General features: G+C 42.9%; 1 protein-coding gene across 1 annotated transcript; it reads left to right on the top strand.

The window, feature by feature from the left end:
* Nucleotides 1–4,131: 4,131 nt before the first annotated feature.
* On the top strand, nucleotides 4,132–4,938 carry LOC106408789. Its single transcript, XM_013849491.1, has one exon. It carries the CDS (start codon nucleotides 4,132–4,134, stop codon nucleotides 4,936–4,938), a length of 807 nt encoding a protein of 268 aa, XP_013704945.1.
* The last annotated feature ends 10,885 nt before the right edge of the window (nucleotides 4,939–15,823 follow it).

The following is a 15,823-nucleotide window of genomic DNA, read 5'->3' as shown; positions in this document are numbered from 1 at the left end:
TGTTCGTAGGTTGAGCTTGCCCCAGGGATCCTATACTGATAGCTATTTTCTTCGGGATAGAGATCTTCTACCCCGGCGTCATGGATGATTCTGCTTCGAGGTGCGTGCCCCTCCTTTGGAAAGGCCAAGGTGTCGTCGGGGAGTTAGGATTCCTTGGACTGGGTCTGCGATCGTCTCCACCTGGTTGATTGAGGACTTTGAAAGCTTTCTGAGGTCTGATCCCTCCCGAGTGTACGCAGAAGATTGGTCTCCCGAGTGGTCCTTTACGGGGAAAATGAGGTATCTCATCCTGTTTCTTGGTATTCCTTACCAGGCCGGAGTTTTCGGGGTGCCAAGGCATCTGACAACATGTGGAGATGACACCTGTGGACCGTCGCCCTCTCCGAGCTGGGGAATGAAGCTTCTCTGGGCCGAACCTGCTGGAGCTTATGAGTTTAGCGCAAATCCTCGACCCTGAACTTTTCCTACTTTTCCTTGGGGTTATCATCGCGGAGATCCGGTTCTCCAGATATGATGCTTCGTATCTGGGCCTTGAATAGAAAGGACTATGGGTTTTGACTACCTCCGAACTAGCTCGATTTGAATCCAAAGGAGACCGTGCGAAGCGGTCGATGTTTGGCTGGGGAGAATTCCTCGGCCTCCTTCTCTCGTTTCTAACTCGTCGCGTACCTTTCCTCTTGTTAGTCTCTGGTCCCAATACGTGTGGAGCTCGGGACCCACACTGTTATTGCTATAAGACCTTTGTCTTCCCCTTTTAGGTGGTCTAGTAGCAGGATCAAGAATTTTCTTGATCACCCCTGATGGCCTTGATGCCCCAGGGAGTAGGGAACTTCACCATTTGATGGAGTGTTGAGGGGACAACTTCCATATCATGGATCCATGGTCTTCCCAAGATCATGTTGTAGGATGATTGGCAGTCGACGAGGAGGAACTTAGTTGACATGTTGATTCCTTCAGCATAGACTGGAAGAACCACTTCACCGGCGGTTAGCTTCACCTCTCCGCTGAATCCCACGAGTGGGGTTGTCTTTCTAGTTAAGGCACTTTCATCCAACCCCAGGTCCTGATAGACGGTCGGGAAGATGATGTTGCTGGAGCTTCCGTTATCTACTAGGATCCTCCTTACCAAGCAGTTTGCTATGGTAAGCGATACTACTAGAGCGTCATGATGGGGAGCCAGGACCTTCGCTTGCTCCTTCGTCGTGAAGCTTATCTCGTCTGTTCCCAAGAGTAGCCGTTTTGATTTAGATGTTTTGAGTGCTCTTCTTTGCAGCTGCATGGCTTATGTCGCTTATCTCTGAACGTCCGGATATGCCATGGATTACTCGGCCTAACGAGGTGGTGACGCGGGCTTGGTTTCAGCAGATTTCCTGGGTGTCTCCTTGCTTAGGAGGTTCTTTGCCTTTTCTGAGAGGAATTCCCGGAGATATCACTTTTGGACGAGCTCGTTGACTTTGATCTTTAATGCGATGCAGTCTTCCGTCTTGTGACCATGGTCACGATGGAACTCACACCAGAGGTCGAGGTTCCGGAAGGAATCGGGTGCCCTCATCTTCGGGGGCCATTTAACCAGTTGACCCATCTGCCTTAGGGCGTTGATTAGTTCTGGTTGGGATACAGAAAAGTGTGAGATATCTGGCCAGGTAGACACCTACATCCCTTCCGCTCTCTCGAATGGACGACTCATGTACCTTCCCCGGTTCCTGCCTCCTTGGTCTTTCGCGGGTTTCTGGGAGGACCTCTCGTCTCTATCGTTTTGGTCTTGCCTGGCTGCTTTCTGATCTTGTTTCTGTTGATCCTTGGTGCGGCTTTCGACGTCCTCTTCCCATTACACTTGGGCCCATGCTCGAGACAATACGTCTTCCATGGTCTTGCACAGGTACTTGGTGAGTTCCTGATATACCATGGATTTTACCCACTTTCAATCATGGTATATAAGTGTTTTAATATATATTTACTACTATATAGAGTCAATTTAGAATATTTACAGGTTAGGTACGTTTTGGAGAACAATGGTGATTTTGGAGCCTTTTAGGTGCAGAACTGCACATATGCATCAGATGTTTATCTATGGATGGAGACCTTCCCACCGTTAGATTGATCCCATATTTTGACACAAGACAGAGTTTTGACCTAGCTTTCTAACGCCACCATTTTGAGGTCAATCAGCATCCTATAGGAGACGTTATGCCTGTTTTATGGAAGAGAAGTCAGTCTGCCTCGCGAGAGGAAGCTGACGAGGAAATGAAGGACTGTCGATCGATATTGTATCATTGGTGTCGGTCGACAGTGATTCCAGAAAACAGGACAAGCTTGTTTCGTGACCAATTTAGGCCCAGAAGTCACCACATATTACCAATATACCCTTGGACGACTTGAAATCCTATTTTACTATTTTCTAAACCATTGTTGACGGCTTCATACTATTCTAGAGAGAGAGCTTAGGATTGAAGAGACACTTTCTCATGATTAACATACTAGAGTTGAAATCAGAGATCCAGATTAGATAATCAGATTGATTATATCCTAGTTTGAATTCAAGAATAATTAATATCAATAAACCCCTAAAAAACCTAAATTAAGTATTTACTTATCATACCTGAGAATATACCTGAATCTAGCTATTCTCCCAACTGTCAACAACCTCAAAACAAACCAATCGAGCAATAACTTTGCTCACCAATTCATTTACTGCTTTAAAACCTATAAACCAATTATTTTAGATTTATTTCAAGACCATAATCTACTGTGTAATCCTAGAGTCTCTGTGAATTTGCTCCCTAAGTACTACATCTGAACCTCTTATTTGAGAGAGAAATTCACTCCTTAGGGTAATTTGAGTGATATCAAATTTGCTGCCGTTGCCGGGGACTCTTTCTTATTACCATTAGATTAAGTTTAGAATATAGTCTAGATTTTGTTACTGAATCTGCTTAAGTTTCTCCTCTTTCCCTACTGACACAGACAGATACTTAAGATGGAAGACATGAATTTCGGCCCGAAATCGATCGACGCTCAGACAACAACATCGAACGACGGGTGGACCGAAAAGTCGATCGACGCCATCCTGCCGGAAGCAAGTAAGTATGTTCTTACCTATTTCAATAATGAAATAGTAGTTCGAGGAGTTCAAAAAGGTCGAGTATGCAATGCATCAAACCAAATCAGTTATAGACATATGGCTCCAATTCCTATTGGAGTAACTGTTGTTCTGAATGCTCCAATTCCTATTGGAGATTTCAACAGACCTGATCGGTTCAACACTAACAGGTCTGTGATCCATCCTCCAGAAATTCAAAGAGAAGACTTTGAACTAAAACCTAAATATTTCTCTCTAGTAAGTTAGCACCCCTTTCATGGTCTTCCTCATGAAAACCCCATAGACCATATCGAAGCACTTGAGGACTTTGTGTCTAACATCAAGGTGCCTGGAGTCTCTGAAAACTACCTATTTTGCAAACTCTTCCCGCACTCCCTTGCTGGAGATGCGAGGCACTGGCTGAAACAATTGCAACCAGGATCTTTGACTTCCTCAACAACTTCTTCGATGATGCACGAACCGAGGAATTTAGGAATAAGATCTATAATTTTTCTCAAGGCACCACTGAAGCTTTTAAGGCTTCTTGGTTGAGATTCTGAGCCTACCAGCGAAACTGCCCACATCATGTTTTTTCCGAAATTCAGCTACTTAATATTTTCTTTAAAGGTCTTGACTGGACAGACCAAGCGACTTTGGACGCTGCGAGTCAAGGGAACTTCAAAACCAAGAACCTTGAAGAAGCTACGAGGCTCATTGAAAATGTGGCATCTAGCACTAGTGCCAAGAAGACTGATTTCGAGAGGAGGAAGTTGGCTGAGAATTCGAATGGAGATCGGATATCTGACTTCAGATTTAGTTCATGCTTTTGTGATTGGAGATGAGCAAGTTCGGTCTACCGATGAGAGTCAGACTTTTCTACGTGAAGGAGATGAAGCAGAGCATGTAGACCTCATCGATGAAACTGGTTTTCACAAACAAAGACTTGCCGATCAGCAGCGAAACATGAGCTTCACAAGGACCTACAATGCAGGACAAACTCATAAGAGCAAGCTGGAATCTATGATCGAACAATTCTAAAAGGCCAACAGAAAATGAGTGTGCTTCTCGATGAAAGATTGGATTCCGTATATTCTGATTTACATGATAAGTTTGAAACATTGAGTAACCATGTCAAGAAATTAGATAGCCAAGTTGCGCATAACGCTGGGTTTGTTAGAAGGGATGAAGGATTCCTTCCTGGAAAAACTGACACCAACCCTAGACGCCAAGTTTGTGTTGTGTTACTAAGAAGCGGAAAACGCCTTTCCCTGAGCGCTGTAGAAATCACTTCTGCAGAAAAACCCCATGAAGCTGAAAAGGAAACGATTAACCTCGATAAAGAAGAGGAGGAGTCGGAAGAAGATGTGGAAATCAATCGACAAAAAGGGAATAATGTCGATCGACCGACTGTGATAAATAACGATCGACAAAATGAAAATAATGTCGATCGACGCTCGACACTTGCCAAGCCGGAAGTAGAGAGAGTGTATAGAACTTTGCCACCCTTTCCTCCTAACAAGATGAAAACTAAGCGAGAATTGGATAAAGCGATCTGCAAGAAAGCATTCGATAAAATCACGTTGGAAATGCTGCTAAGTGAAGCCATAAAAACATCATCTTTGATTAAGAAATATGTAAGAGACATGGTATCCAACAGCTTCCCAGCTGCTGAACACAGCGTCATGATGGTTTCAGAGGAAGTAAGTGCAATAATCCAAGGCGAAACCCCGATCAAGAGACCTGATCCGGGTAGTTTTGTTCTAGATTGCAACATACGAGATAAGAGTTTTCCTCGATCCCTTTGTGACCTAGGATCCAGCGTGAATCTCATATCACACTCTGTCGCGATATCCCTGTGATACGACGAGTTCAAACCCACCAAAATAACTTTGGTTCTTGCTGATAGATCCGTTAGAGTACCTGAGGGAGTACTAGATGACATGCCGATAAGAATTAACGACTGTCACGTACCAACGGATTTCATTGTGTTGAAATACCAGAATGAACCAAAAGATCCCCTCATCTTAAGTAGACCATTTCTAGCTACTGCTGGTGCAATCATCGACGTCAAGGAATGTCGGGTATGTTTAAACATTGGAAACATTTCAATGACCTTCGATATGGAAAACCTGATAAAACAACCCTTAATCGATAAACAAGCCTCTTACGTGGACGATATCTCTGAGTTGGCTGAAGAATCCTTCATAGACCTATGCTCAGATGATCCCCTGAAAAAAAAGCTCACATCTACCGAAGAGGAAACATTTAGCATCGACATCAGAGCTGATGAATACACACGATTAATGGACACAAGTATAGAAATAGCAAACGTCGATGACATAGAGGATGACGCTTCAGAAATCAACGTCGATCGATATTTAACGAAAGCTGTCGATCGACAACCATCCTCTCTGGAGGAATGGAATCCCGAAAAGGCACCAAAGATTGAGTTAAAGAAACTACCCGCTGGACTCAAATATGCTTTTCTCTATAATAATTCCTATCCTGTAATCGTAAACGCCAACCTGACAAATGGAGAACTTGCGTTGTTATTAAATAAACTGCGCAAATATAGGAAAGCCCTCAGATACTCTCTCAAGCATATTCCTGGCATCTCTCCAGATCTGTGCATGCATCGAATCCACTTAGAGGACGATTCCAAATCGTCAGTGGAACATCAAAGAACGCTAAACCCAAATTTGAAAGAAGTTGTTAAGAAGGAAATTATCAAACTTCTAGATGCAGGAATCATCTACCCAATTTCGGATAGCAACTGAGTGAGTCTGCGCATGTGGTACCTAAGAAAGGCGGAATTACAGTGGTTAAGAATGATAAAAATGAACTCATTCCCATGCGAACTGTCACTGGACATCGAATGTGTATCGATTATAGGAAGCTAAACTATGCCACCTGACTAGATCACTTTCCCTTACCCTTGATTGATCAAATGTTAGAAAGATTGGCAAATCACCAATACTACTGTTTTCTTGACGGATACTCTGGATTTTTCCAAATCCTTATACATCCTGACGATCAAGAAAACACCACCTTTACATGCCCTTACGGAACATTCGCATACCGCCGAATGCCATTCGGTCTTTGTAATGCCTCTGCCACTTTCCAATGATGCATGATGTCAATCTTTACAGATATGATAGAAGATTTCATGGAAGTCGTTATGGATGATTTTTCCGAATATGGATCCAAATTCAAAAATTGTCTCGATAACCTATGTAAAGTTTTGGCAAGATGTGAAAAAAAGAACCTCGTTCTGAATTGGGAAAAATGCCACTTTATGGTTAACGATGGAATCGTCCTATGACATAAAGTGTCCGCTGCTGGCATAGAAGTAGATCGGGCGAAGATTGAGGTAATGACCGCCTGCCTGCACCCACGAACGAAAAGACGTGAGAAGTTTTCTCGGGCATGCCGGATTTTATAGGAGGTTCATACATGATTTTAGCAAAATCGCTAGACCTCTCACCTCCCTCCTCTGTAAAGAAGTTAAATTCGACTTCTCACCAATATTCGTAAAGTCTTTTGAGGAAATAAAGAAAGCCTTGATAACTGCCCCCATCGTACAAGCACCTGACTGGAATCTTCCGTTCGAAATCATGTACGATGCGAGCGATTTCGCTGTTGGAGCAGTTCTAGGCCAAAGAAAAGACAAAAAGCTACATGCAGTTTACTATGCCAGTCGAACACACGACGAGGCACAAAGGATTTATGCAACAACAGAAAAAGAACTGCTTGCTGTAGTTTTTGCATTTGAAAAGTTCCGCCAATACCTGGTTGGTTCGCGTGTCATTGTTCATACTGACCATGCTGCAATTAAATATTTAATGCAAAAGAAAGATACGAAACCACGACTCTTGCGATGGATCCTTCTACTTCAAGAATTTGACATCGAGATTAAAGATAAAAGAGGAGTAGAAAACGGAGTTGCAGATCATCTTTCACGGATAAGAGTAGAAAACGACGTCCCTATCGATGATTTCTTACCAACTGAAAATGTTTACCAAACGGATTCGTTCATCGGGAACGTTTGTCTCACTTCCGAGGACCTGTGGATCGACGATAACGATGCAATGTCGATCGATTATGACAATACCAGGTCGATCGACGACGACGATAGTATGTCGATCGATAATTCAGATATTCTGAACGAAGATACAAATCCCAAAACCCTCACCTTCGATATAAAAGTTAACATCGCACACAACGAGCTGTACCCTGGCCGTGATTCCCCCGTAGATGAAGTCTGCATCGAGAAGTGCATGTAGTCGGACAAGGCTTAAAGTACATACCCTGGTACGCTGATATAGTAAACTATTTAGCTGCTGACATAGAACCCGAAGAGTTGGGAGGCTACACAAGGAAGAAATTTTTACGAGAAGTTAGGAGATATCACTGGGACGAGCCATATCTCTAGAAACATTGCTATGATAGACGGTGTGATACCACTCACATTACCCTAAGGAGTGAATTACTCTCTCAAATAAGAGGTTCAATTGTAGTACTTAGGGATCGAATCCACAAGGAGCTAGAGAACCTATTAAATCTAGTAAATTATTAATTCTAAGTGTTTGTTGTTTTATTGTTTAAATGTAAATAGCAATCCTAATTGAGCAAGTCTATTGTTCGACTAACAAGATGATTGGGGTGTAACTTATTGGAAAGGTATTAGATGCAGGGTTTCTATTCAGGTGTTGGAGATTATAATCCTATAGATGCCTATCAGTTGCATGCATGATATATTAGAGCTCAACCCCTTGAGCACAGTGATCAGCGATGGCTATGTTTCACTGGTTACCTAACTAGATCTTGGATCTCAACTGTCGTCTGTTGATCACAAGAAAGTGTCGATTGATGGTCCTATAAGGATATCGATCGATACACCTTTCACAAATATCGATCGATTGTCAGAAGACAATATCGATCGATGCTTGTAGTTAAGCCCTAGGCGCATGTTGATAATGCTCACTAGCTGTCTTGTTCAGCGGTAGCCTTTTTCTAGTAGTCCTAGTATGACAGATTAGGTTCAGGACTGGATGGTCAAGGATGCTTGACTCATGCAGATTCCTAGGTTCAATATTCAAGTTAGCTAATCTAGAACAAGCATTAAGAACAATCAATCAATGAATACCACAACTTAGCAATCTATAGTTGGGGCTAATCCCTCTAACCTATTTGAACCCTGAATCTAACAAGCAAACTACTCATACATAGCTAAGCAATTCATGACACAAAATATAAATAAAAACTGCATAGAATATAATTGATGAATCAATGGAGTTCCAATCACAAATCTCTCTATGATCTTCTCTCCTAAAACTCTCTGCTGAAAATAAGAATACAAGGGTGGCCAAAAGCTCTCTTGCCTCCTAACACTTAGGCAAGTATATAACTATTAGGTTAAAAACTCGTCAGGGGTAATCTTGTAATTTGGTGAAGTCTTCGGGTTAAAGGCGGCTGAAACCTAGACGTGCATCCGCGTCTCGACATCGATCGATGGTACATAATGTACATCGATCGATAATAATCTTCAATCGTCGAAGCTTCTCTTCTGTATCGATCGACGTCACTGGATGTGCATCGATGGATTGTTTCTTCTTCGTATATATCTCTTATGGTCAGCTCGGATGAAATCTCTTTTAAGCTCCTAAATGCTCCATAATCATCACTTTACTCCAAGATACTTCTGAACCTGAAAACATACCTAATATGATAGAATATATAGTATATAGATAGTAAAATACTTATATACCATGGGTAAAAATGGGTTAAATCCATGGTATATCAACTAAGAGGTTCAATTGTAGTACCCTAAGGAGTGAATTACACGCTCAAATAAGAGGTTCAATTGTAGTACTTAGGGATCGAATCCACAAGGAGCTAGGGAACCTATTAAATCTTGTAAATTATTAATTCTAAGTGTTTGTTGTTTTATTGTTTAAATGTAAATAGCAATCCTAATTGAGCAAGTCTATTGCTCGACTAACAAGATGATTGGGGTGTAACTTATTGGAAAGGTATTAGATGCAGGGTTTCTATTCAGGTGTTGGAGATTATAATCCTATAGATGCCTATCAGTTGCATGCATGATATATTAGAGCTCAACCCCTTGAACACAGTGATCAGCGATGGCAATGTTTCACTGGTTAACTAACTAAATCTTGGATCTCAACTGTCGTCTGTTGATCACAAGAAAGTGTCGATCGATGGTCCTATAGGGATATCGATCGATACACCTTTCACAAATATCGATCGATTGTCAGAAGACAATATCGATCGATGCTTCTAGTTAAGCCCTAGGCGCAGGTTGATAATGCTCACTAGCTGTCTAGTGCAGCGGTAGCCTTTTTCTAGTAGTCCTGGTATGACAGATTAGGTTCAGGACTGGATGGTCAAGGATGCTTGACTCATGCAGATTCCTAGGTTCAATATTCAAGTTAGCTAATCTAGAACAAGCATTAAGAACAATCAATCAATGAATACCACAACTTAGCAATCTATAGTTGGGGCTAATCCATCTAACCTATTTGAACCCTGAATCTAACAAGTAAACTACTCAGACACAGCTAAACAATTCATGACACAAAATATAAATAAAAACTGCATAGAATAGAATAGATGAATAAATTGAGTTCCAATCACAAATCTCTCTATGATCTTCTCTTCTAACACTCTCTGCTGAAATAAGAATACAAGGGTGGCCAAAAGCTCTCTTGCCTCCTAACACTTAGGCAAGTATATAACTTTTAGGTTAAAAACTCGTCAAGGGTAATCTTGTAATTTATTGAAGTCTTGGGTTTAAAGTCGGCTGAAACCTAGTCGTGCTTCCGCGTCTCGACATCGATCGATGGTACAGAATGTACATCGATCAATAATAATCTTCAATCGTCGAGGCTTCTCTTCTGTATCGATCGACGTCACTGGATGTGCATCGATCGATTGTTTCTTCTTCGTATCAATCTCTTATGGTCAGCTCGGATTAAATCTCTTTTGAGCTCCTAAATGCTCCATAATCATCACTTTACTCCAAGATACTTCTGAACCTGAAAACATACCTAATAGGATAGAATATATAGTATATAGATAGTAAAATACTTATATACCATGGGTAAAAATGGGTCAAATCTATGGTATATCAACTCCCCCAGACTTACCCTTTTGCTTGTCCTCAAGCAAAAAAAACAGGCAATCTCTCTGAAAGAGGTTTGAAAACAGCAGGGACTTAGATATAAAACATAGAAATCATCACCTCTACAATTTCGCAAACCATATCTAAAGTCCTAATCACAAAAGCACATTATGCAATATCCTAGCTTAGCAACCAAATTCAACTAGTCTACAACTCAGCAAATCATGTCTGACATTCCCCTTTACTAACCTCATTTTTTAGCATAAATATAAAAATGCATGCTTTACCTTGGGAGTATCGATCACAGGATGCAAGGATTTCAGACAAGTATTTGGAACTGCAGGTAAAAGTTAGTTCCTAATTTCTCTCTCTAATTTCTCTCTTGAGTCAACGTCTGCTTCCATTGCAGGATCAGTGACCAAGATTGGACAGGCTTCCATGAATCAAGTCTTAATGGTGGTTGCCACCAAGCCCTGTTCACTTCTTTTTGACCTATATCCAAGAATTCTTTATGAAGCAAGCCTTGAAGATTGCCGCCTCCAAGTCCCGTTCGAATTCTTTATTTGGAATCTTTATGAAGCAAGCCTTAATGGTTGTAGCCACCAAGTCCTGTTCAGATTCCTCCTAACTAAATCCTAAGTCCTATTCAAATAATAATATTCGGATATATATAATATATTTTTTTTAATAAAAACTAACTACTCTAGGGTCGAAATAGAGAGAGAAAATTGTGATAAATAAATCTACATAAGACTTTACCTTCCAGAGTTGTCTGAAGAATCCGATCCCATGTATAACAAGCCCCAAGACAAGCGATTATGTCAGGTTTAGTGTTGGAGATCAGCTTTGGTTCCTTCAAACAATCAAGGCAAGTGTGTATAGTTGACAGGTTGATCCACTTTAGCATCTTAGTACTATCTACAATAAGTAAATCTAGAATGGTGCTAAAGAGTGGTTAGATATTCCAGTATAAATAAGGTCATAGTCCCTTTCACATAGCTAAGCATAATTTATAAAAAAATCTTTTTATAAGAATCAGAATAAATTATATCAGTAAACCTCCCCCCAGACTTAAATTACACTGTCCCAGTGTAACACAGTCGGAGTTACGGTGGAAATAAATCATAAGTACAAATGTAACAAGTTAGGAAGATAAACCTGGCCGGAGTGGGAATCGATCGATGTGCATAGGTATGCATCGATCGTCATGTGTGTATGTATGTCGATCGATGTCGACGTCTCGTCCACGGTCGATATGTTGGTAATCATCCTACTTGGGTCTTGCAGCAAATCTGAAAGAATAAAAGCGAAAATAAATACTAATAACTAAGAAAACCAATTAAAATTACTTAATAGTGGGTTGCCTCCCACTCAGCGCTTTGTTATAGTCATTTAGCTTGACTTTGGAGGTATGTGGTTAGTTGGTGGAAAAACAGCTACTTGTTGGGAAACAAGCGTCCACTTCATCTCTGCACATTCTGGACCAAGCTGCAATGAAACTTCTTGTGGCCTCATCATTTCTGGTCCATCTCTCATCCTTGTTTTGTACTGCATTTGAGATGTTCAGTAGCCTTTCTAGGATGTCTTCAATGCTGAACTGATACCATCCTATATTGTTGTAGGCGTATTCTGATAGCTCGTTCAGTTGCTCCTGCATTGACACCATGTTGTCTGGTATCAGCTGCACGTCGTCTGGTGTAGACGTGGTGTCGATCGATGCGACCAAGTGTCTGTCGATCGTTGCTGGTGCTTTATTGTCGATCAATTTGGAGTGTGCTCTGTCGATCAATGCTGATATCTGGTGTTGAGATGCGAGTTGCCTCTGAATGGCTTTGACTTCCTTTTGTAGCCATTCTTCTTGGCTATCTAGTCCATTGAGTTTGATGTCGAATGGAAAATAGATGTCATCACATCGCTTCTCAAGTCGTCCCTCCAAGGTGTCTATAGTTGTGTAAAGCTTTGATGTGATCGGATCAACTTCTGCTGCTGTGCAGGGAAGATGTTCTGTAGGTTTCTTGTCGTCGAGCGATGTCCTTCGGAACCTATCGATCGATGTTGAACCTTCTTCCTGAAAATCATGTTGATTAGTAAGCTTACCAATGTCCTTCTGGACATTCATCATCTGTGTAGACAAGGTGTCCAGGTAGCTCATGATAGGTGAGGTGAAACGGTCGTGAATAACCTCATAAGATTTTAACCTATCCTCCATGGCTGCGAACCTTGTGTCGATCGATGTGATGTTGCAAATATCGATCGATGTGTCTGGCTGTGGATCATTCATGCGAATGGTGTCCAGCTCTTGCTGTAGCAGATCAATTCTTGTGCTCAGCCAGTCCACGTTGTTGTTGAAAGGGTTGTATACGTCGTTAATCCTCGTGTTGATGTATGCGATCTCCCATACATCCTTTTTCTCTGCCAAACTTTCCGGTTCTGCAGGAATCTGGGATGTATGTGGCTTAACGTCGATCGATGTGGCTTTGTTAGCGTCGATCGATGGTGATGTCGTAGCTTCCTTCTCAAGGTTGTGCTGTATACTCTCAATCTCTGTCCTCATCTCTGCCATACTTCTGAAAAGCTCATTGTAACTTCTGTCCAAAGGTTGATAGGTGTCATCTACCAATGTCTTGAGTTCATCTCCTAGCTTTTCCTGAGCTCCACAAAGACCAGTCACCATCTCATTGATCTCATCCTTGGTGTAGATATCTGGTGCCAGTTTTGTAGGTGTGAAGGAAGTGGCATGTTCTGGAAGACATATGTGACTCTCTTCAAATAGGGATGCTCTCTCCAGAATTTTTCTGATGTTGTCCTTGGTAACAGGGATCATTTCACCAGCTACGTAGCGACCGAGCTCTTCCGAAACATCGATACGACATTAGTCCATGCGTTCTCGTCTACCCTTCGATGCTATCTCCTGAAGACCGTAGCGAACCCATTTCACGATTCCCCGCCATTCTAAGTTATCGATCAAACTTTACCGTAAAAACCGCGGAAAGTTTGTTCTTTATCGAAAGAAGCAGTAACAAACGCTTCGAGTCGGAAGACGGCCCAAAGGGACCTAAGACATGACTCGAAGCCCAACTTACAATTTCTTATCCAACATCCCGTAAGCCGCTTGACGGTTTACGCTTGGTTCGCAAAGAAAGATAAATGTCAAGTTTCCGCGGATAAATACGAAATTTTGAATATAATTACGAAGATCAGAAAAAATGGAATATCTCCATTTTTATGCTATGGCGGCTTAAGGGAAGAAGGAAAAAAACGTAAACCGACCTTGGAGCCAGTATATAAGGAGTCCTAGGTGAGAGGAATGGGAGAGGACTTTTGACAACAAACTTAGCACTTAGGGCAATTTTTGGCAATTTTCCGTTTTTGTTATTCGTGCTGCAACTCAGTCAGGTTTTTGCCATCTTAGGGTTTTAGAACTAGGAATCTCACCGACAGCTCTCGTAGCCCAGGAACTTACCTTGTTGTGAACGCTCAAACGCAGATTCGGAATAAGAACTATCTTGCTCTCTTTTTCGATTTCTTATTTCATTACTGTTCTCGTTTCGTGTTAAGATTGTTTGGCGTGTGGTATTAGCAGATATCCAGGACCTCTGGGAAATTAGGGTTTTCCTAGTTTCCTAATTTAAACGGAAATCAACAGTGCGAATTTCGGTTCTCACAGTTTGGCGCTAGAAGGAGGGGGGGGTACGGATCAATCTAACTCTCAACCACATCACGCTCAACCAGACATGTCAACTGACGACATGAATAACGTGCAGACTCCTCTTAACGGAGGCAGCGGCATTGATCTCCACACTCCCGCAGCGGACGTATCCGCGGCCAACGCACCAGCCAACGCCGCGGCGCTCGAGGAGTTTAAAAAGATGTTCGCCACCTACGAGAAAAGGTCGGAAGAACAGGATAAGCTCGTGAGCACCTTGACCAAACAAGTTGAAACTTTAACGGCAAGGACTCAAGCAAAGTTGAAAAGACTCGACTTTGCAACCCCACTCAACAGGCCTGGAGCCGCGCAGGAACGACCTTCGGGTCGAAACCCTAGCGAGAAATCTCCCGTCGAAAAGGGAAACTCTGAAAGCCCTCCGCCTCCCATGAAGGTTTCGGAGGACAACGGAGCGAGCAAGTCGACCTGGATCATAGCAATGTCTCCAACAATACAGATGAAGACGTCGATAGACATCCAAGGAGGACCAGAAGCCGATTCACTCGGGAAAGCTCTCCGTTCGATAAACCAATGACAGAAGAGGAGGATATCCTCTACTGGAACGAACAAGAAGAGCTGGCTGAAAAACAAACCGAGCTCACTCGCAGTAAACGCCGACAAGCGCAGAAATCTCCTGACGAGACGTCGGATATACGCGATCTTCGCGACTATATCACCAAGACTGCGGCAGAAGTAAGAGCCGTAAAATCCCAAATCCATCACGCTACTGGCGCGGCCCCCGAGATCGACAGGCTACTGGAAGGGGCTCGGAAGACCCCTTTCACCGCTCGCATCTCAGATACGAGGGTATCCGAACCAGGAAAAATCAAAGTACTAAAGTATGATGGTACGACCGATCCGAGAACGCACCTTCAGGCTTTCCACATCACGATGGGAAGAGCGAGGCTGAAGGACGGCGAGAGAGATGCCGGCTACTGCCGCATGTTCGTCGAGAATCTAGAAGGAGCAGCCCTCGAATGGTTCGCGCGCCTTAAGTGAAACTCTATCGGGAGTTTCCGACAGCTCGCATCAGAATTTCTCAAGCAATACTCTATGTTCATAGATAGAGAAACTTCAGATGTCGATCTCTGGAGTCTGTCCCAGAGGGAAGAGAAACCCCTCCGCGAGTTCATTAGCCGATTCAAGTTGGTAATGTCCAGGGTGAGCGGGATAAGCGACAAAGTTGCCATCGATGCGCTAAGAAAGGCGCTCTGGTACAAGTCGAAATTCAGAAAATGGATATCCCTCGAAAAACCGCGGACGATCCAAGACGCCCTCCACAAGGCGACGGACTACATCATGATCGAGGAAGAAACAAAAATCTTATCAAAAACATAAGTCAGCGAGATCGTCCTCAAAAGATGTAGACCCAAAAACGAGGAAGAAGAACCCTCGTAACGACAAGTATGTCCATCACGAGGGGGAAGAATTCCAAGGAGCGCACAATTACGCGATCAGCTCAGACCAGGGCCAAACCACGAGTAATACGTGGACTCGCAATCAAGGATATGATGAAAACACCTTCTGCGAGTTCCACCAGTCCCGAGGACACTCCACGACTAACTGCAAGGTCTTGGGAGCAAGGCTGGCCGCGAAGCTACTAGCCGGAGAACTCTCGGAAGTGACCAGCGTGAAAGATCTCATCCTCGAGACCGATCGCCCCCCAAAGCCGGACATAAATCTTCCCGCGGAGAGATCTCCCCAAAGAAACCAATCTGGGGATAAACGCGGCAGGAGGCCAGACGACAAAGGGAACGATAACAATCGGCGTAGAGTCAACATGATCATCGGAGGATCGCAATTCTGCAACGATACGGTTTTAGCCATCAAGGCTTACCAGCGGAAGGCGGAGTGAAGCGCAAACTGGCCTACATGGTCTCCTACCCAAGATGAT

This window comes from Brassica napus, chromosome C7, assembly GCF_020379485.1.
Source record: "Brassica napus cultivar Da-Ae chromosome C7, Da-Ae, whole genome shotgun sequence".
Lineage (NCBI taxonomy): Eukaryota > Viridiplantae > Streptophyta > Magnoliopsida > Brassicales > Brassicaceae > Brassica > Brassica napus.
The sequence above is the reverse complement of the archived record's forward strand: the minus strand, read 5'-3'. Positions and strand labels throughout refer to the sequence as shown.

Excerpts from the sequence above, each read along its gene's own strand:
- LOC106408789 (XM_013849491.1), top strand. The coding sequence starts at position 4,132 with ATGAGTGTGCTTCTCGATGAAAGATTGGATTCCGTATATTCTGATTTA.